The 22,273-nt window shown below is 45.0% G+C and overlaps 1 protein-coding gene across 1 annotated transcript in view; it reads right to left on the bottom strand.

Annotated features, from left to right (window-relative positions):
• Positions 1–20,025: 20,025 nt before the first annotated feature.
• LOC126536440 (cell adhesion molecule Dscam1-like) overlaps positions 20,026–22,273 on the bottom strand; it is a 549,544-nt gene continuing 547,296 nt past the window's right edge. The window contains exons 25-26 of the mRNA XM_050183398.2: positions 21,926–22,059; positions 20,026–21,155 (exon numbers count right to left, since the gene is read on the bottom strand). Coding sequence (XP_050039355.1) covers positions 21,094–21,155; positions 21,926–22,059 — 196 coding nt within the window. The 3' untranslated portion in view covers positions 20,026–21,093. The remainder of the gene's footprint in view (positions 21,156–21,925; positions 22,060–22,273) is intronic.

The following is a 22,273-nucleotide window of genomic DNA, read 5'->3' on the forward strand; positions in this document are numbered from 1 at the left end:
ATTCTAAAGGTGCATGGGTCAAGCTACGGAGAACTTTGTTTCTCGCTGTCTCCTAATGGCCAAAGATTACTTTGAGTATGGGCATGTTTTGCGCACTAGGTAGTTCAACTCAATTGTGGCCTATTTGTTTCCAGAGCATCGTTCTTCACTTGTATTACCGTTTACGACTGCGCTTCGTATGGGACACGAAATACGGGGATAAGAGAAAAAAATACTATTGCCTGCTGTCGTTCATTCGTTTTTTATTTATGTTTTTTAGTGATGCTTGCGCTTGAAAGCGCCTGATGTTGTTCCGTCCCGGGACAGCGTTGCAGAAGTAACGCATCGCAGCCTCCGCCGGAAGTAGTTGCAGGCGTGTCCTTTATATTTTACGATCAGTTGTCAACGCCTCCATTTTCTTTCTTTTCTTGTGCTCACGCGCATTGTTCTTACTGCTGTGACTCCCAAAGACAACATTACGGGAGATGCGAGCCATACGGCCATTTCCATCGAATGCAGTCGTGGGCTTCTCCTTTACGAGCCGCTTTAGAGGAATTTTACGTCCGTTGACGCCTAGATCGCTGTAAGAAAAAGAAAATTTGATCTGGCAACTAGGGCACATCAGACTGGACGCAAATGTGGCCATAGCCAGGCCGTGAGTGCAAAAAAAAAAGAGAGATAAAGAAAAAAAGAACGACGGGGTGCCTTCGCCCAGGCCGACCTCGGGCCAGAGGAAGTAGCCGTGGCGTAATAACGTTTTGCGATTCCTGACTTCCGGTCAAGGCTAGGGGGCTTTTATCGATCTATCGGGGGCGACCGATCGAGAGAGGATCTAAGCGTGTTTCTGGAGAGGCAGTGCGCCAACGTTAACCTCATTGATTCACTTCATGCACGCGCAAACTTCTTTTCATCTTTCCAAATTTAGAACAAAATGCGGCCAAAACTCCCTTAAGGGGAATTATCATGGTGCAAAGCAGTAAAAAGTGGCTCCTTATTTGAATTCATCAGTTTGACGAAAACTCGTCTGGCCGGGATTGCTCATAGTGAAGGGCAAAACGGATGCCGATTGAATTGTGGACAAGGCGCCCGTATGGGAGCCGAAACGTCTTCGTTTCTTTTCTTTTAATGTTTTTGCTCGGAATCCGCTTTACCCTTGACTATGGCTCCTTATTTACGCGTTTGTTAGCTAAACGTCCTTGCTTCTCTTCTTTTGTTAGATTCAGGCAGCGCTGCCTATCCATAGCTGTTCTGGCGCATGACACATAAGCAGCGCTCACCTTCTTTAGTAGAGGCATGCTTGCAGTCAGAGAGCAGGAGCAGCTGCGGCAGCGGCGAGCAGCGCCCGATTTCCAATCATTGCACCAATGAGGGCATGCGCCCGCACCAGGTATGCGAGAGTTGCGTCGTGGCTGCACCTTTAGCGCTGGAAGGGTAGCCTCGGACTTCGTTGTGGGTGATGGGGCCCTGGTGCCCAGAGGACTGAGAACCCCCAAAGTATTGTATGATCATGTGACTCACAGTCGTACACCTTACTACACATATTGCCGGTTTTCAAAATTAGCTTATCACTTCATAGCCCTCGCACAACCAAGAAGAAGAAGCAATTAAACTTTAGGAAAAAGAATGGCCCGGCAGGTTTGGTTGTGGAGGCCTCAGGGGGCGGCTCGAAGTCCTTGGATTCGGGCCTTGCCGGACGGCCCAGAGCTGGTCTTCCAGCTCCGAAATATGAAAAGAAAGCCACGTGACGGAGCTGTCGCACAGTGGTGTCGTGCTGCTCTCAAGCGTGCCTTCGGTGCGCTAGGTCGGCTCTCGTTGGATGACGGCACCAATGCATGCTGCTGGCCGAGAGCTACCGAGGAGATAAAGAACGCCCTGCCGCTTCCCCGTCGCCAGTCACGATGCAGCCGACCTAGTTCACCGAAAGCACGCTTGATAGCAGCACGATACTCTTTTTTTATATTTCGCGGGCGTTCTTTGCAACCCGGAATAAAGGACTGCGTGAGACGTATCGTACAGAAAATAACTTGATTGGTGGTTTCTGAAGGTGCTCTACAAATCTGCGTCCAATACTTGGGGTCCTCAGCCAGTAATTAAAAAGTTTGGTAATTAAACCTAATTAATTAGGGAGTTACGGGGAAAACAAAAAATTACCTGAGCTACTACAGGCCAGTGCGAATAATATACATTCGGTTCAATGTTCTGCCGACGCTCCTTTCATTTTTAAGATCTTGGCTCAAGTTACGTGGGACACTGTGTGTGTGTGTACATATATATATATATATATATATATATATATATATATATATATATATATATATATATATATATATATATATATATATATATTATTATTATTATTATTATTATTATTATTATTATTATTTGTGGATTCGGGAGCTGAAAATTGATGTTTTAAGATGGGCCAAAAAATTGAAAATGATCTTGCGTGACCTTGATGACAGCTTCGCATATGATGCTTGGTGTTAAAAAGAAACAGACAATATAGGAAACATTTTTCTTGGTCCCCGAACCAGCTCAACCCAGCTCAACCAGCAGTCATTGTTGTCACAGTTCCGCGTCTAAGCTGTGGGACTGCGGGGTATCTTTCTAACCATGAAGATATACCACATCACAGAGAGCAAATGCAATCTGCTGAATTCATTGCAGCGAAAAATTGTTTGTTCGCTTTTAAAGGTCCGCAGAAATTTCAACCACTTTACAAATATTGACCTTAAAAGACTTAATAAACACTGTATCTGTTCTTTTTACTGCTTTATACTTGTACTTTATTCCTCGATTCAGATGTCATTGTATAGACTGTGAATCCAGTTCCATTAAGAGAGCAAGAGTGATTGTGGAAATAAGGAGGCTCTGTTTTGTGCTGGCCTTTCGAAAGCATGGGTCAGCAAATTTGAGAAGAGGAGGAGGATATAGATAGCAAATAAGAGAGAAGTCAGTTGTGGTCGCAGGACCCATGGCTGACAGCGACAGGCAGGCAGGTTGTGCATTCAGGGGTTAGGCACCAGCCGCAATATGCGAACAATCACTCCATGAGCGTATTTGTTCATCTCCCTTCGTTTGCAGCAGCACAGTCGTCGAATCACTCTATACCTGGTTCGCTTTTTCACAGGTAAGCTCCCTTTTACTTTTACTCAAGCACCTTTACACTCATAAAATAACGTATTTCTCTTGTTAGGCTGATGTCGGCGGAAGATGTTGTACTCAAGACAACTGGCACTCATTTAGGCGACTTGCCCGATGTAATAAGGGATAGAGAACATGCAATAAAACTCAACTCCGAGGCCTTTGCCTACTACGTATTATACTGTGTTGTTTTAACTTGGTGAATACAGCTCGGCTCTGCAGACTGGTGTGAGCGTCATCTCTTTCTCTAACGAATATTTCTATTCCCTCGTTCCTCATCTCCTAAGAAGGGTAGCCAGTGAGACAAATTTCCATGTTAAACTTCCTCACTCCTCTCTTCGTATTCTCTCTCTCGTTGTTACTACGCAACCCCACTATGTACACTCTTCAGGCTATATAGAAGGCTGACGATGCACGCTTGTCCCCGACGTAGGTCAGGCATGCTTGTATCCAGACCCGTATGACAACGGGCTGTATAAGCAACTTTACAAGGAAATAGTGTGTGCGAAAGTAAAAGTCAGATACGGACGAATTATTCATTTGAACTTATGAGATATTGTACTCATTTTATCAGTCAAAATGTGTTTCTACAGGGTTTGTGTTTATATGTTTATGTGTTTCCCTGCTGTCGCAAACTCGCGCGCCCTCTTGCAAAACAATGTAGCACCATTCTCAGGCAGCTCGTCCGACAGTTGTCATGAATTCCGTCGCGCAGTGTTAGGCTCTTACACTATTTATCTTACCCACTAAAGGACTCGCGCTTGCGTTTTCCACTGTCGGGATACAAGTTGCGCAGCGCCAGTGATACTCTGCATACCCATACCGGTCCACCTCCGCGCCCATATAGTCGGCCATTTTAGGACCCTCTCAGAGCTGTCTTCGGGGAAGGACACAAACACTGCGATGAGGGAGTGGAGGATGTCTGTCATACCCGGTTGGCCTTGGAGACATATCTCCGATAAGGAAGGAGTGGGAAACGACCGCGGGAAGAAGAGGGCAGCGGAAAGGGTGCCGTTGACTACGCGCTAAGGGGACGGGATGTGAAGGGGCGCATTGTTTGTCCAGGCCACGCCGTGTTCTGCAGCAAATGCGTTCGAGGACCCCACTCGCTTGATGAATGCGGCGCCGAAAGGAGTTGACCAGACGCGGCGCCGTCCTCTCGTCGTTGGGCTGCGCCACGTCGTATCGCTGGCACAACATGGGCGACGATACGCCACCAGCGTCCTCCTAGCGGGGCTCACTGCCTGGCTTTTGTTCGACCCGTTTTGGTTCGGTCGCTGCCGAAGCCGCTCGTGTCGCAAGACTTATTGCGCGAGGCTTTCAATCGGCCATTGTATCTGCCAGATGATGCGCGAGTGCGTTCTCGGACTCGTCCGCCGGCTTCGGTGGCCCAAAGTGTCCGGAAACAATTTTAGAGTGTGTGCGCCTCGTGGTGCTCCGGGATTGACGAGCAAGGACGAGTGAAGCTGACAATTCAAAAGGCGTGCCCACTGCGGGTACGAGTCGTAGATTATGGTAGCAACGTACGAGGAAAAAAAAAATGAGAGGTGTAGCTTTGGAGATGAGGGCACATCGACGCGTTGCTTGAGCTTTTACGAAAGTACTTATGAATATCCCTAAAAAAAAGGCCTAGTTTCTCAGATTTTATACGTAGTAGGGTTTCCACGTTCGAATGAAAAGCTTTAAGGAAATGCGCATGAATCGAATCAGTTGGTGTTCTCGAGGGGGAAAACACGAAGGGAATATTCTGAGCACTTAAAACGGGAGCAACGAAGAATAACATTCCTGACCTGAATGATTTTAAAGTTGTTCGTCAGCATCTTACACCATAATGACATTTTTGTGTCCATACGAAGCAGCCATTCACGACTCTGAGTGAATGTAATTAAAAAATAATTTAATGTAGATTAGTCATGCGCTTGAATAGTCGCTGCAGAGTTAAATAGTCTTCGCCGATTCACAGCTGAATTTATGCTGAAGCGATCATATCGACCTATTGTCTTAAAGCGAGCTTCCTCAGAAGTGTATTACGTCAAAGTTTTCTTAAGTTTATTCAGTATGTGCACACTCATTCGTTCTTCAGCCTATCCGGCGTACAACTTATTGAATTCATTGCATCAGGTTTTTTTTTTGTTATATTACTGGCGACACATGAGCGAGAGACCCAGCAGCAATCCTAGATGGCTTCAGTTCCATCTACAAATGATGTGTTCGATACTAACAGCATTCATTAGGCACGTCGTGAAGTTGACATTTTTTGACAAGTTTCTAAGTCCCAATGACATAACAGGATGAAAGGATGGCGTACATTCCACACGTTTGAGTCACGACATATAAGGTCGTATTAATAATCAGAACAATATAGGCTCCTTCCTTCAATTAGCGAAGCATGGAAATGACCGGTGGCATTTGCATCACAGGGTCACATGCTCTCGAGCAGACTCTTGCGTCATGCGCAAAAAAAAAAAAAGAATGTCTTAGTAAGGGGTACAACATGTAGCCATTTCTTCCCCCCCATAGAGTCTTCTAAACACGGAAGGCTGCTAGCCCATGTTTCTGACGAATTATATATGAGTACCCATGACTCGGTCGTGCTATGTAGGTTGCAGTCTATATGTGATGGGTGGCTTACGGAAAGTAATCTCGAATATGGACAACCAAGATGAATTACTAAAGTATTGATGCTCCCGCCTGTCAAATCAGAGGTACTAGATTGAATAAGTCAGACATTGGCCTGGGGATCAATCGGGACCAGGCCAACTTTTTGTCAACCATGAACCTTTCTGAGAAACCCATATGGGTTTCGTTGTAGCCAAGTTCTACAACCGGGTGCATGACAATTTACTTCGCGAAATTTTCACAACTTTACATATTCGCGGAAATTCGATTTGCAATTTACACTGCTACTCCTTTTTTTGTTTTCAAGTGGGAAAGACTGCAGAATTTTTTATGCGCATTCGCAAACGCATCTGTGCAAATGGCGTAGGCATGTGCCTGACGTTTGCAGCGTAGCAAAGTTAAATGTATTGAACTGGTATCTCGCCATCCACGCTTTTCATGCGGCCTGTCTAGTGACAAAACGAGCAAGAGATGTTGCCTTAGCTGATGAGTCTCAAATGTACTGTAGCTAAATGACCATTACTGAAAGCCGATGGCGCTATTAAAGCGGTTACTGAAAACTCATCGTGGTGATGTCTGCAGCACACGCGATCGTGAGCTAAGCATCTACATAGCCTGTCATTTGTCATTGCTGTTGGGCACGCAGTTTCTCAATGAACCCGGCTAGCAAAAGCACCACTAGGCTGCAACTAACTTTACCCAGTAGCATCGGATGCACATGCGTTGCTAAGTAAGCGTCTGTGCTCAATTCACCTATTTGTCTTCCTGTGAACGTAACGGCTACTTAGCTGATTAGCCATCTATTGATTGTTTCGCTCACGGTTGCTATGAGGAAATATTATTCAAGTCACCCCGACTCCGTCTTCATGCAAAATGCAAATGAGTCAAGCCACCAACAGTTGTAGAGGGTAGTTGGAAATTAAAGCAAACAAGAAGCGTGGAATACTGAGATGTATTTTATATAAACAGGATTTTATTTAGGTTTACTTTGTATACCGATCAATAGGTGGCAGCCACAGTGAGAGCAACCTACGTTGCATGTTTGCAATGGGGCGAAACGCGCGCACTTCAGATTGACAAGAGAGTGAACATTGGTAACTGTCTACTACACCGAAAAGAAAATCGCGAAATAGTTCGAGTACTTCTTCTCTCGTGTTCTCGTATGTGTCTCTTTAATTAATCATGATGTCGTGCAACTTTACCCAACCTTTTTACGTGTAATCGGTAGTTAATCTAAGGTAAACACAATTACACGTGATTCATCTGTCGACGTTGTTGCTCAAGACACCGCGTGGCATTGTCGCAGTGGTTTTAACTGTCGCACCACGATTGCCGGCTTTTTGTGATAAAGTTTCTGGGTAGAAGTATTATTCCAGTATCTTTGTGAAGCCTACTTATTATATATGAGTTCGGCGATCTACGTTTGTTTTCCTTTTAAGAAAGCATGCATTGTATTCATAATGTATAAACCTTGCTCTCAGTTGCACGCGATCGTTGATTATGTCTCTGACGCATCGCGTGTATTGCTTAGAATGGACACCGCATAATTTATGTTTATCTGCATTCTTTGAAATCGGTGGTATCAAGCTATTCATTATTTGCACTGTTTTCCTACCTGTGCCAGACTTGAAAATCATAACCGACCAGAGGAATATGCTGCCAGAAGTTAAACCGTCTCGTCATTTTCCGAATTCATATACCCTCAAAAGAAAAAAAAAAAAAAAACAACGACGAGAATTTTTTAAAAGCTGACAATTCCAAGTTAAAAAAAAAACAAAAGAAAAACATTGAAAGCTTAAAAATTCAGATTGCGATCAACGTGATGTTTCTGTATCTACGGCGCGTTTCCTTATTTAAATGACAATAAATTATTATTATTATTATTATTATTATTATTATTATTATTATTATTATTATTATTATTATTATTATTATTATTATTATTATTACATAATACAAGCAATGTGCAAAACTTGTGAGGACACTGGTTTCCAATTGACATCATTTCTTACCTGCTGTCGGCCATTCAAACGCACAAAGTTCTTCGATAATGCTTGTATTGTACCCAGTTAAACGGAGACCATTTAATTTTCCCTTCACTTATCCAGCGATAGCTTTTAGGACCTCATTCACTTACTTGTTTTCGCGTTCGCTAGTGACGCCGGTCTCCGCCGACGGAATTTCAGAGTGCTTAGACAGACTCTTTTAAACAAATAAAGAAAGGAAGCAGCAGCGGCCAGCAAGGATTTGTACTTCAGACCCGCAGATTGCCAGACGAAGGTAGAGTGGAATTGGGTTCGTGGTAGTAAGAGAGAAGTCTTTAAAAAACTACGGAGGTGCAGAGGTGCCAAGACGCACCTGCTGCAAATTACCTCTCAGAAGTGTTCCAAATGATTCACTGGCAAAATTTTAAAAAAATTATGGGGTTTTACGTGCCAAAGCCACTTTCTGATTATGAGGCACGCCGTGTGGGGGACTCCGGAAATTTCGACCACCTGGGGCTCTTTAACGTGCACCTAAATCTAAATACACGGTTGTTTTCGCATTTCGCTCCCATCGAAATGCGGCCGCCGTGGCCGGGATTCAATCCCGCGACCTCGTGCTTAGTAGCCCAACACCATGGCCACTAAGAAACTATGGCGGGTGCTGGCAAAATTCGACTGTATAGCTTATATCGCCCTTGAACTCAAGACTGCTTGTGTTTTAGTACATCAGTAAAGCGGCGACAACTACGGGCACACTGGAGTTTCCATGTCAGATATGTATGCGCCCTTAGAACGGGTAGGTCGGCCGTTTCTCTATTCGCTACATGCCTCGAAAGATTAAAATGTTAATTTATAATGCTTTGTTTGCGAGCCACCTTCATTATTGCTGCCTTATTTGGGGCACCACATCTGTTACAAATATTAACCGCTTGCTTGTAATACAAAAGAAAATTGTTCGCGTAATTAGTGATATGCCCTTTGACTCCCCATCTGAGCCCCTATTTAAAAAACTTCGGGTACTTAAAGCCAGTGATATGTTCAACTACCGCCTTGCTCTTGGATACCTAAAAGAAACCAAACAGAACTTAAGCCTTGTTTCGTCTCTGGCTAGATTAAAACACAACATCCCATGTTATAACACCAGGTCCCCGGAATACTGGCATGTGCCGCATGTGCGTTCTACCTATGGTAACCAAATGACTTGTTGCACTCTCCCCACTCTACTGAATAATCTCAGATTTGCGTCCATCGATGTATCAAATTGTTCTGGCAGAGACCTGTATAATTTCTATTGCCCCAGGAATTGGGTGTAACCATGTACCTCATGTTTTTCTTTTTAAGAGTTTTGTGTATCTATATATCTATATTGTTTGTTTTTCCCGAGCTGTTTCATGTGTGAAGAAAATTGTTTAAGTGAGTTCTATGTACTACATGCCATTACTCTTTCCTTTCTCCATTTTCGTTGTTCCTCTTTCCTTTCATTTTCTTATTTTTTTTCTCGCTCCTTGCTGTCTGCTGCCTTTTGGACCTTCTGGTTATTAGGACCAGTCAAGTTGCTTTTGTAGCAACTTTTTTCCTAATGCCTTGGCACTTTGTACCTCTTGTTTTTATGAATAAAGGTATATTATTATTATATTATTATTATTAACCCTTACCACAGTGACAGTTAGAAACCACATCATACAGTTGCACTGATAAATGGTCTCCTTTCTTATGGAGAAAAAAAAATATCATTCTAATATTAGTTCTTGTGTAATCCATATAACGTACTCTGTTGATACATTAATGGAAAAGTTTCTGGTGGTCTCGTATGTGACATTCTGCGCGATCTACGCGTCGTAGGTCCGCATGGTACTACAAAGTTCTCAATGGTTCTCAAGCTGAAATTAACTTCCGAAATTGGCAAGATTATTTATATTAGTGCCAAGTAGTCTTACTGATTCTGAACATTAAGTATCTACTCAAGCTCAATATGTTAATCATATTTGAGCAGCAGTTCAACAAAGTGTTTGAAGTAGTGTACAATACAGGCACGTACCCAAGGGGGGGCCCGGGGGTGCCCCCCCCCTAAATTAAGCGGCCCCCCCCCCACCTTATCAACCCACGCCACCTCTCCTCACACACATTCCTAAAGCGCCGACAAATCAATCTACTTGGCGGTCAACGTTTTGCCGCCTTTTACAGCGAAAGCAGTGTATGATTAACTTCTGTAGTTTCTTTCGGCGTCCGTTAACTGAAAAAAATCATCGTGTGGGCCGATCCTGGTGATAGTGAAGAAAGGGTCCAAGATCAATGGCACATACCCCTTTGGACTCGGGAACCTACAACCTGCCCTTCGGAGTCTTCGGGATCGGGCCACGTATGAAGAGTGCTTAACGCCTGCTTCACCTCCGCCGCGGGTGGGCCTGGTATTGCAATATCTTTGGAATCGTCCTATGTATGGGGAGTTCTTAATTCCTGCTTCACCTCCGCCGGGTGTCGGCCCGGCATTGCACTGCCTTCGGGATCGAACCACGTATGGCGAGCGCTTAACGCCTACTTCAGCTCCGCCACGGGTGGGCCTGGTATTGCAATATCTTTGGAATCGTCCTATGTATGGGGAGTTCTTAATTCCTGCTTCACCTCCGCCGGGTGTCGGCCCGGCATTGCACTACCTTCGGGATCGAACTACGTATGGCGAGCGCTTAACGCCTACTTCAGCTCCGCCGCGGGTGGGCCTGGTATTGCAATATCTTTGGAATCGTCCTATGTATGGGGAGTTCTTAATTCCTGCTTCACCTCCGCCGGGTGTCGGCCCGGCATTGCACTACCTTCGGGATCGAACCACGTATGGCGAGCGCTTAACGCCTACTTCAGCTCCGCCACGGGTGGGCCTGGTATTGCAATATCTTTGGAATCGTCCTATGTATGGGGAGTTCTTAATTCCTGCTTCACCTCCGCCGGGTGTCGGCCCGGCATTGCACTACCTTCGGGTTCGAACCACGTATGGCGGGCGCTTAACGCCTACTTCAGCTCCGCCGCGGGTGGGCCTGGTATTGCAATATCTTTGGAATCGTCCTATGTATGGGGAGTTCTTAATTCCTGCTTCACCTCCGCCGGGTGTCGGCCCGGCATTGCACTACCTTCGGGATCGAACCACGTATGGCGAGCGCTTAACGCCTACTTCAGCTCCGTCGCGGGTGGGCCTGGTATTGCAATATCTTTGGAATGACCTACCTATGGGGAGTTCTTAATTCCTGCTTCACCTCCGCCGGGTGTCGGCCCGGCATTGCACTACCTTCGGGATCGATCCACGTATGGCGAGCGCTTAACGACTACTTCAGCTCCGTCGCGGGTGGGCCTGGTATTGCAATATCTTTGGAATCGTCCTATGTATGGGGAGTTCTTAATTCCTGCTTCACCTCCGCCGGGTGGCGGCCCGGCATTGCACTACCTTCGGGATCGATCCACGTTTGGCGAGCGCTTAACGCCTACTTCAGCTCCGTCGCGGGTGGGCCTGGTATTGCAATATCTTTGGAATCGTCCTATGTATGGGGAGTTCTTAATTCCTGCTTCACCTCCGCCGGGTGTCGGCCCGGCATTGCACTACCTTCGGGATCGAACCACGTATGGCGAGCGCTTAACGCCTACTTCAGCTCCGCCACGGGTGGGCCTGGTATTGCAATATCTTTGGAATCGTCCTATGTATGGGGAGTTCTTAATTCCTGCTTCACCTCCGCCGGGTGTCGGCCCGGCATTGCACTGCCTTCGGGATCGAACCACGTATGGCGGGCGCTTAACGCCTACTTCAGCTCCGCCGCGGGTGGGCCTGGTATTGCAATATCTTTGGAATCGTCCTATGTATGGGGAGTTCTTAATTCCTGCTTCACCTCCGCCGGGTGTCGGCCCGGCATTGCACTACCTTCGGGATCGAACCACGTATGGCGAGCGCTTAACGCCTACTTCAGCTCCGTCGCGGGTGGGCCTGGTATTGCAATATCTTTGGAATGACCTACCTATGGGGAGTTCTTAATTCCTGCTTCACCTCCGCCGGGTGTCGGCCCGGCATTGCACTACCTTCGGGATCGATCCACGTATGGCGAGCGCTTAACGCCTACTTCAGCTCCGTCGCGGGTGGGCCTGGTATTGCAATATCTTTGGTATCGTCCTATGTATGGGGAGGTCTTAATTCCTGCTTCACCTCCGCCGGGTGTCGGCCCGGAATTGCACTACCTTCGGCATCGACCCACGTATGGCGAGCGCTTAACGCCTACTTCAGCTCCGTCGCGGGTGGGCCTGGTATTGCAATATCTTTGGAATCGTCCTATGTATGGGGAGTTCTTAATTCCTGCTTCACCTCCGCCGGGTGTCGGCCCGGCATTGCACTACCTTCGGGATCGATCCACGTTTGGCGAGCGCTTAACGCCTACTTCAGCTCCGTCGCGGGTGGGCCTGGTATTGCAATATCTTTGGAATCGTCCTATGTATGGGGAGTTCTTAATTCCTGCTTCACCTCCGCCGGGTGTCGGCCCGGCATTGCACTACCTTCGGGATCGATTCACGTATGGCGAGCGCTTAACGCCTACTTCAGCTCCGTCGCGGGTGGGCCTGGTATTGCAATATCTTTGGAATCGTCCTATGTATGGGGAGTTCTTAATTCCTGCTTCACCTCCGCCGGGTGTCGGCCCGGCATTGCACTTCCTTCGGGATCGAACCACGTATGGCGAGCGCTTAACGCCTACTTCAGCTCCGTCGCGGGTGGGCCTGGTATTGCAATATCTTTGGAATCGTCCTATGTATGGGGAGTTCTTAATTCCTGCTTCACCACCGCCGGGGGTCGGCCCGGTGTTGCACTATCTTCGGGATCGGCTCACGTATGCGGGGTGCTTAACGCCTGCTTCACTTCCGCCGCGGCTCGGCCCGATATTGCATTATCTTCAGGCCGACCCACAGCGGAGGTGAAACACTTTGCTTTTCGTTTGAGAGCTTTGACTGTCGTCAGCTTTCGCTGCCATTCCATCTTCACAGAGTGGAATGGTTGTCGATTTTTGCACTCCTTTTGGATGGCGGTAGTTATCGGCATCTCCTGGGGTGTGGAGACCAGTTTTCTCATCGATTCCGTGCTCGCGCTACTAACTCAAGATGAGTTCAGTTGTCACCATCTGTTGCGGCAGGCAGGGCGTAGTTTATTGTTGTAATTATAATAGTTTATTTTCTTTATAATGCCAGCAAAATTTTTATCTGACCATCTATTCAGCGATCACGCGCATCGCTGTTGCTTCGTTAGTTCAACCTTCCTTATTTAGACTGATCCAGGGGCCAGGAAATGGACTCGGTTCGTAGCCAGCTGGTCTGTATGCTCGTGGAACGAGTTGTTGCCGGAGAAACTGTCAGTTGCGTTTAACTTTTCCTTTTGCGTCATTATTTCCTCCAGTGAAGGCTCGCCGCGACACTGGCAGATCTTCGAAACCATATATCCGCGATATGAGTTATATAAGGTGGAAAATTAGATATTTCGAAACAGCGTCCATCATCAGACCCTGCAATAACCGCTAAACTCATAAGCAATATGACTGTCACCCGTTACCTCGTCTGGTTTTCCCCTAACTGTACAGCACGTTTCATGCAAAATTGGCAAGTGGAAACAAGAGTCGCAAGGAGATGAGAAATTAAGCGATCTACTAAGAGAGAAAGCCACGGCAACATCAAACAGGGAGGAAAAGCGAACATTCATTGTGAAAATATTTATGGATCTATATCTTTTTATTTAAGAAGGAAGTAGAGAAAACGCCACCGGAAGTTGAGAATAATTCCGTGTGTTGAATGACGCTTCAACAGTTATGAATCGAGCGGCTTGACGTATCCACTTCCCTGCTGTGCTAATGGGGTGTTTTTCTAACCTTCCGCGGTGGCCTCAGTACGTCTAGAACCCCACAGCGTCCTGCGCACTACGCGGTTTTACGGGACTGGGGACCACGAATCGTTACGCAACTTCCCAAATAACAACACGAATCGGTTTTGGCACTTGGTAGAGCAGTAAACGAGGGATGCAAAAGAACTGTGATTGTTCGGCAAATATGCATTTCTCTATCATTCTTCCAGAGCTAATTCGAAAAACGCTACTAGAAATCGTTATTTGGCACTTTCGCTTATTAACTTGTACTTGCAAGGTTCTTCCTGCGCATTTTTCATGCGCGAGTCCATTTGATGTGGTTCTTTGTTTGCAAAGTAAAGAAAAGGTGTATCTCACAGGTTTACACGTTATGCAATTGATACTGTGAGATACACGTTATTTCATTTCTCTTTTGCGGGTTTACGTGTCTTTATGGCGAATGGTGGGCATTATTCACATTTGTACTAGTAAAAGTACCCTGCCCCTCATTTGCATAGAAATGTTACCTTGGTTTGCCCCCGCCCCTCCCGAAAAATATCCTGCTTACGTGCCTGGTACAATACCAGGCTGGCGGTAGCTTCGTGGCTGTGACATTGGCCAGCTGAACTCGAGGTGGCGGCTTGAATCTGAGCAGTGGAGGCCGCATTTAGAAGGTGGCGAAGTGCAGAAACGCTGGTGTACTTGAACTTGGGTGCACGTCAAAGAACGCTAGGTAGTCAAACTTGATCCGTACTCGCCCAATACGGCGTGCCTCATAATGAGATTGTGGTTCTGGCAGGTGAACACCCAGAATTTAATTTTTAAGCACTAAGTAAACTCACTACCACGTACTAATGACGTTGAAGTTAACTGGCCCTCTAGCCACATATTCGCAAAAAAGAAAGAAAGAAAGAAAGAAAGAAAGAAAGAAAGAAAAAGCCACACGCTGTCCCAAGAACGTGTTCGCAAGGTGGAGTAAAGCCTTATTAAGTACTATAGTATTTCGAAGGCTCAGCAGACACTTAAATGATGACGATGACAATGAATATGGTTATCAACGACAACCTGCACTTATCGCTGCACATGAAGTATTATGGCCATTCGAACAAAACAATAAATTGCTTGGTTGGGAATCGGTCAGAAATTCGCGGGGCCGCAACATTCATATGGGCACGGATTCAATAGGACAGACTGGCGGGCTAGTTGGTATGACATTATTTACATAGTAGTGCAGAAGCACATGGACGAAAGAAGTACACGGAGCACAGCGAAGCTGTTTAGGCTGCATACATTATGAAATCAAAATTTTTTTTATACGGCACCACACTACACCGACACATGCGCCACCGCGGTCACCGCACCTTCCATGCATCTGCCGCAACCGCTGCTGCAGCCGCGCAGGCGCCTCCGACGCCCGTGACGTCATAACCATAGAAGCGCAGGCCACGTACAGCAGTCGCCGTCGCCACATTCTTTCCCCGTCTCCCCCACACGGTCGGCTGTGCAAGCATTCCTGTCCACAATACGGACGCAAGCCACACAAGCTGGACCCCATCCGGGAACGCGTACGGGGGATGCATACGCGGACTAGAGGCAAAGAGATTCGCAGTAATAATGTAATGTATAAGAATATGGGGGGGGGGGGGGGTCGTTGCAAATTCGTAAACTGCAAAAGGCAATAAGTCGCACCTGCATTTCTAACATGGTCCTTTCTTTGATAATAACCTCTGACACCTTCAGAGCACGGCCCATTTTCAAAGCTTATGTTACAAGTAAGTTGTAGGAGAAGGCTGCTGTCACAATAAATGAGTTTAAAGTGAAAGCAATCGCTGAAGTCTGTTGTCTTTTTACAATTTTCCTTCTAAATAATTGCTATGTTACTTTTGCTCTTACTAATAAATATTTAAATAATTGCTCTTACTTTTTGCATCTTAGCTGTCCTCTAGAGAATCAAAAACCTAGATATACTAACGGAGGGCAAAACTTTCCTTGACTAATCAGTTGATTACACCCCCAAGAAGTGGTGCGGGGCACTGCGTTTCAACTTAAAGCACCCTGAAACATTCGCAAGAATGTTTGATGAATTGCGGAGTGCTTGCAACCCTACTCAAAGGATGGAATAACTGAATCTGTAGTGATTATGTGTTTTTAATAATGCAGGTGGGTCCTGTGGCTGTTCGTTATCACTAACGACATCATGTAGCTATAACGCATGCTAATGAACATATTTTGATTACACCCCACTAAGAGTGAATGGATGGATGCACACGCACCTCCCCACACACACATACGCACACACACGCACACACACGCGCACACACACACACATAAAGAATTTCCAGCAGCAAACTTTTGAATCACTACTGGGAACATTGTTTTTGTACGCCTCCGTTATTTGTGGTCTCCCTACTTTTCTGCCGCTAAACATCCGATCACCTCTTAATAATCTCTATTGCGGGCATGTTTACTTTCCCACTGCTATCTCTGAACACAAGGGCTTCAAGAAGACCAGAAGTGCCTATACCGACAGCTGGGTATATATCTGCACATTCCGATAAAACATTCTTCAACATTTCCCTAGCCTTACCGCAGCAAGCACATGCTTATACCGCGGTGTACGTCGCTTTATAAAGATGCGTTCTAAGGTATCCTGATTTGGTTTCAAAAAGTAAGTAGCTCTCATTTGACTTATCATAAAGTGTTGCTTTCCTGATTTTCTTTTATTTTTCTTTTAGATAGGTGCTCATAGCAGTTGTTTTTCCACTACCGCCAACCATGTCATTGTGTCAGCCTCTCTGACTTTGCGTTTGACGTTTTTTGTTGCCACGTTGCTTACCATACCGATCGCATACTTGCTGGTAAGCCTCCTAGTTCTTTTCCTGCACCGTCAGTCAACGTTATTCCTGTGCAAATACCTGAACACTCTCTCAACCCATATACCCTGTTTCATATTCCTCAGTGGTTCTTCAAAATCATTATTACTCTTAGATTTCCTCACTTCGAAACTTGTCCAGCCCATATCGCCCTGCAGAGCTTCATCTGTAGTTTTTCCGTGAGCGCCCAATGCGAGGCGTTCCACTGACCTTTGGTTACCCTTGAGTCTTGATTGTACCCCTGACCTAAACAAATGTAAGTCCTGGAACCATATAGAATTTTCCACATACCCTGGAGCACCTCGTATCTACTGGAGCCCCATAGCGCTCTGTGTTTCATAATGGCCACATATCTCTTCCTTCTTTTTGTTTTTTTTCCTATGTTTTCATATATAGCCTTCGTTTACCCATACACGAAGATATTTGCAGCGTTTTACCCGAGGTATATCCTGGCCATGTATTGCCACTGGCTGTTCACTGTTTTCATTGAATACCATAAAACCTGATATTTTAACGCTGTTTTAATACTAAATTCTTACATTCCTGTCCACAGATATTAGCCAGATGTTGCATATCAGTGTGGTTGTTAGCAAGCAACACAATGTTGTCCGCATAAAACAATCCAGGAAGCTGCTGCTCCGCTATTGTGCCCGCCTGTTTGCATGAGAGATTAAACCTAATATCGATTACTTCTAGCGCCCTTTTCATCCTTATCATATACATCACAAACAGTAGCTGCTATATTAAGCACCCGTCTATTAGCCCTTTGATGATATCAACTTACTCCTCAGTCCTCAATCCTTCCCATTAAATGCAAGTTGTATCTTCCACGTAAACCTCCCTCAAAAGCCGCACATGGTCGTTCTCTAAGCTTTCCCCTTCCAGAATATCCCACAAAATGCTGCGGTCTACCTTGTTATATGCTCCGGTAATGTCTAAAAAAGCCACATGTAACGGTCTCCTTTCTTCACTGGATATTTCAATACACTCAGTAAGAACAAATAAGTTATTTATTCAGGCGTCTACCGATTCTGAAGCCATCTCAATTTCTCCCAATATGCTATTATATTCTGCGCATGCTTTTATAATACGCTAACTTATACGCCTGCATTGCTAACCCGTATATCACCGATGTAATGGTTAACGGTCTATATGAATGAACTCTAACTCCCACCCTCATCCTTACCTTCATAAATTGAGTTCATTCTACCTTGTCGCCAACTGCTTACTATTCGCCTATCTGGTAATTTTTTTCTACTGCTTTCAATAGAGCTTCCCTACTTTTTGGTCCTAGGTCATTCATCCGCCTAACGGGAACCTCGCCCAAACCTGTGGTTGTGCGTTTAGTAATTTTCCTTTCAGCTTTATTCCAGTTGAAATATCTCAGGACCAGCTCATTTTCTATCTAGTTATCGTTCATGCTCTTTTTCTTCTGATAACTCACCTCGACATTGCCTTGAAATGATTCGGGTGTTATTTTTCGGATGTAATTTAATGCCACGTCCCCATTCCAGTTTATTTCCATCTTCGTCAAGGATATATTGTTGTATTGTTCCGGACATCCCGCCTAATAACTTAATCTGGTTACAAAACATTCTAGCTGCGGCTTTCTTTTTCTCACGTTTTTTCGGACAACCAATGTTCACTTTCACCTTTAATCTTTCCTTGCACCACTATTTGAACCATAGTTCTGTTCTGCTGGTTAATTTTCATTTTCTGTCTACTTCATCCCGCCTCAACTGTGCTTTGCTGCCTGCCTGTGCTGTCGTCAAGCTTTCTGCCTTTCGTTGATCGCTTCTCTCACCTCCTTGTTCCACCAGGTTTTCGGTTTCCGTTTTCCTTTCCAGCAAAGTGTTGCTTCTCTATCTCATTTCTCTCGTCATTACACTTAAAAGCTCAGTGTAATGTTTAGATTTATTGAGACGCATGAAGCGAAGTGCACAAGAACGTAGTACCACCATATTCAACTTAATAAATGCCCATTGAGTGTACGCTTAGATAAGCGTCAAGAAACGAAAGGTCATTGCATTTTTGCCGTGCTGAGCTGTTACTTTGTGGACATCGAGGGAGGTAGTCTGGAAGAGGTGCACACAATCTCCCGCATTGAAAACACCATTTTTAGTGACTAGCTTTAGTCTAGTTTAGTTTTGTTTTCAAAAATCAATTGCTTCCTGCATTATTTTCTATACTGAAGATAAGCCCGTACAGAACTAATACATAACAAAAGTTTAATTAGGTGTGTTGTTCGTAAGTTTGCGTGTATGGAATTACGTCATATGTAGAACTATTTTGTTATGCGCAAGGCTGTTCGATATAACCGAATTTCACTGTAAGCAATTTTATTGGCATGGTTAGTAAATAAGTAACTTGTTATTGGTAAACAAGAAGCATGGTGTTTGGTTCATGTGTCTACAAATTACTGAGAACGAATCATGTCGAACACGTTAGTGCAAGGACATCTGACGCAAAGCCTTGTTGCAATGTTCAATCTCGTTAAGTTCGGCTACTTCATTCAATGTCGTCCTGCTAACACAGCTACGACCAGAGCACAAGCATAAGGCGTAGGAGGCAGGTGCACCGTATTTCCTGGTGTTCTTGTTGTCCTTTTCTGTGTACTGTTTTTAGAGTGCACTTCCAATCTCATATTTTCCCAGTTCAGGAAAACGCTTACAAAAGGGCAAGAAAGACGGTTCATGTTCGGGCTCGGCTTCCTTTTCCATTTTTCTAAAGATAACATTCAAATATTACTGCAGTTCCTGTTGTTCCCTCTGCATTTTTTTCTTTTTTATTTCTAAATTATATCGACCAATTTAGGATAAAACTTGACATTCCAGTAATGCTAGCCGGAGGAATAAAACATTGGAAGAGCAAGCGCAAAATCTTACTTGTCATGACCAAAAAAAAAAAGAACGATAAAAGGAAAGAAAGAAAGAGAAGTACGGCTGATGAAATCAAATTTAAAGCCGGGGAACATGTTTACCAGATAGTGGTGTGTCCGCAGTTCGACAGGTAGGCCTGTCTTCCAACTCAACCATGACACATCTAGAGGCAAGAACCCAGGCAGGAGAGTTTCTTTTTGAGCTCTGAAAACTTTTCTTTTCATGGACATATAGGGGCGCGCGGCGAAGAATGTTATGGAACATTGATATCGTGCTGTCAAGTGCAATCCAGCATTCTTGACACTCGGGAGCCAATGCGAAATTCAATATAATGGACGCCATTTTGTCATTACATACGTACGCACCTTTGCAGTCGCATTCATGCCAGAATAGACGGGGAATTCTTGTCACTTGGAAAAGCCGAATCGTGAGGCGCATTGTTTGGCCCTTGTCGAAAAATGTTTTCTTCTCGTGAAATGTTCTTTCATTGTTTCCGACTTTTATCCTTTTCTCAAGATATAACGGATGTCTGAAAGCATCACGCTGCATGTTCCTTTGCTCACTATTGTTCGCATCCACTTCCTCTTTTTTCTTTTCTGGACGGAAAAGCTTTAGCCGTGATAAATAATTTAAACATGCAAGAATCATAAAAAAATAGTAATGTAACGTACCCTATGAGACGAACAGAAAAAGACTTGTAAAAAAACAACAAGCGTAATTCACTTTATTTATTCACGCATCTTCTTATATCAACCAGTTCGATATAACATTGTTTATTATTATTTACAAGCGCCCACTGCATTGATTCGGGACGAAAACATTGAAAACATCAACCAGGTTCAGTGTTCGTTTGAGTAGGTGTCAAAGCATGCATGCGCTTGCATGTGTGCACACAAGCGCAACAGAGTTTCTTACTGGGCGAGTTGGTATTTACGCTTGCGAATGAACAAACGTGCAGCGAAGAGAACCTCACAAGAGAGATAACGCTAGTCCGACCTAGCACTGGGCTTACAACAAATTACGTGTGGCGTGCGTCGAGCGCTTCGGTTTTTTTTATTCTGTTTCAAATATGTCTTCTTGTTTTCTTTTTTTTAGTTCAACTGCCCACTAAAACCGCCAAGTTTTCCACTCTCTCTTATGATGGCTGGCTTATCTGACATTGAAACAGCAGAAACATATACAAAGAATCGTCCACGGGTAAATGCAGCCAATGCACAACGGCATTTGCGACAGGGGCAAACTGTAAAACAGTAGCTAATAATGCACGATCAAGAGTGTTGACATCGATTTGAGCTTTTACAGAGAAGTTCAACTATTTTGACAACGGACTTCACACATGCAGTTTACTTGTTTGCTTCTGTGCCAAACGATACGGCGCATGGGCTGTTTCTTTTTCCCGTGGGGGAAATTTCCCAAATAAAGTTAGCTGTAAGTCGAACGCTGGTGTCCTTGACGTCGTCCACTTGCATGAGAATCTGTTCGCTGTCTCCTTGTTCCCTCACACACGCACATACGCGCGCACAAACACACGTACACAGAGATAGACACACGCATTGTCGCACTGGTGAGGATAGTCCGTTGGAGCGGCCTGTCCCACTGCTTGCCACGCACAGACAACACATGTGTGCGATAAAACAACGGAATGTCTTTTTACGGAGTCCGCACCTTTCAGCACTAACTGTTCATTGCGCGAAGGACAATGGAGTCACGGGATTTGCTTTATCGTTCGAGGGACCCTTCCAAAAGGATTCTCGGACGGATGATCACAGATATGGTGTTTCTCTGCTACCCACCGGAGGCATCAGGACGCGCAGACCCCCGTCACCTGCGCAGAAGGCAAGATGCACATGACGGCTACATTTCAGACACTAAACACAATCTCGTTTTAGATAAAGTCTAATACCATGCCCGAAACGATACACGCATGGATTGTGGCTCAGCCGCAAGTATTGTCTTATTGAGGCAGAGCACGCTTTACAAGGTGCCTTTCCAGAATAGAGCGAGAGAGAATAACTTTATTTAATTGGGAAAAGGGGGATAGGGGATTAGGAGCTTGATGGGTGGGGCCTCAAGTCTAGGGCCTCCCCTGGCTTCTACCGCGAGCCGAACGTGACCCAGCCTTCTGCACTTTTGCGTCTGAGCTGGCGAGTTGTGCCTCCCATTGCTCCAATGTGTTAGTTAGAATGGTGACAAAATTATCCGAAACGCATTGTGAAATGTGTCGCGTGTCCCAATACTGAACGTTTATCGATTTGAAATATCGTAACCGCATACATTGGCTAGATTATTCTTGGAATTGAACAGTTGTGATGCCCTCGGCATTTTAGAAATTGTAATGCGCTCTCTCGGATCACGACTTACTGAATGGAACAACAGCATCACGAATACCATGAAGCAGTGATCAAAAGATGATTAGAAAATGCTGTCTGATTATATGGTTAATTCAGAAGTTGAAATTACCTTTAAACTCGCCTATTCATGAGGTTTTATATGGATGAGAATCGTAAATGCTGTAAGATGTGTTGGCCCTTCGAAAAATACATTTATTACCATAAACTACCGAGTACAGCTGCTATAACTGGCACACACGCTTACCTTTAACAAAAGATAGTTTGTTGAGTTCACGATCACACTCGGCTTCAGACACTTCATGAAGGTCGTCGTCGTCTGCATTTATACAACGTTGAGGCGAGTGTTCAGCGTCGCTGCCAGTGCCGTTATAAGGCGGTCTGAAAATAAATTAGGAGACAGAAATGAGTCACTTTGTAAGCAGTAATCTTAGCCAAAATTAGGTTAGCTTCTGCTCGCAATAATTAAGAAGAAATTGGAAAGCGGCGTTACTAACGCTTTGAATATAACATTCTTTCTAATTGGCAGTAGTATTTAGTCACTCTAAAATAAAAGATAAGAACGGTACCGAATGGCCCACAACGTGAACAGACC

Source organism: Dermacentor andersoni, chromosome 4 (assembly GCF_023375885.2).
Source record: "Dermacentor andersoni chromosome 4, qqDerAnde1_hic_scaffold, whole genome shotgun sequence".
In the NCBI taxonomy this organism is placed as follows: Eukaryota; Metazoa; Arthropoda; class Arachnida; order Ixodida; family Ixodidae; genus Dermacentor; species Dermacentor andersoni.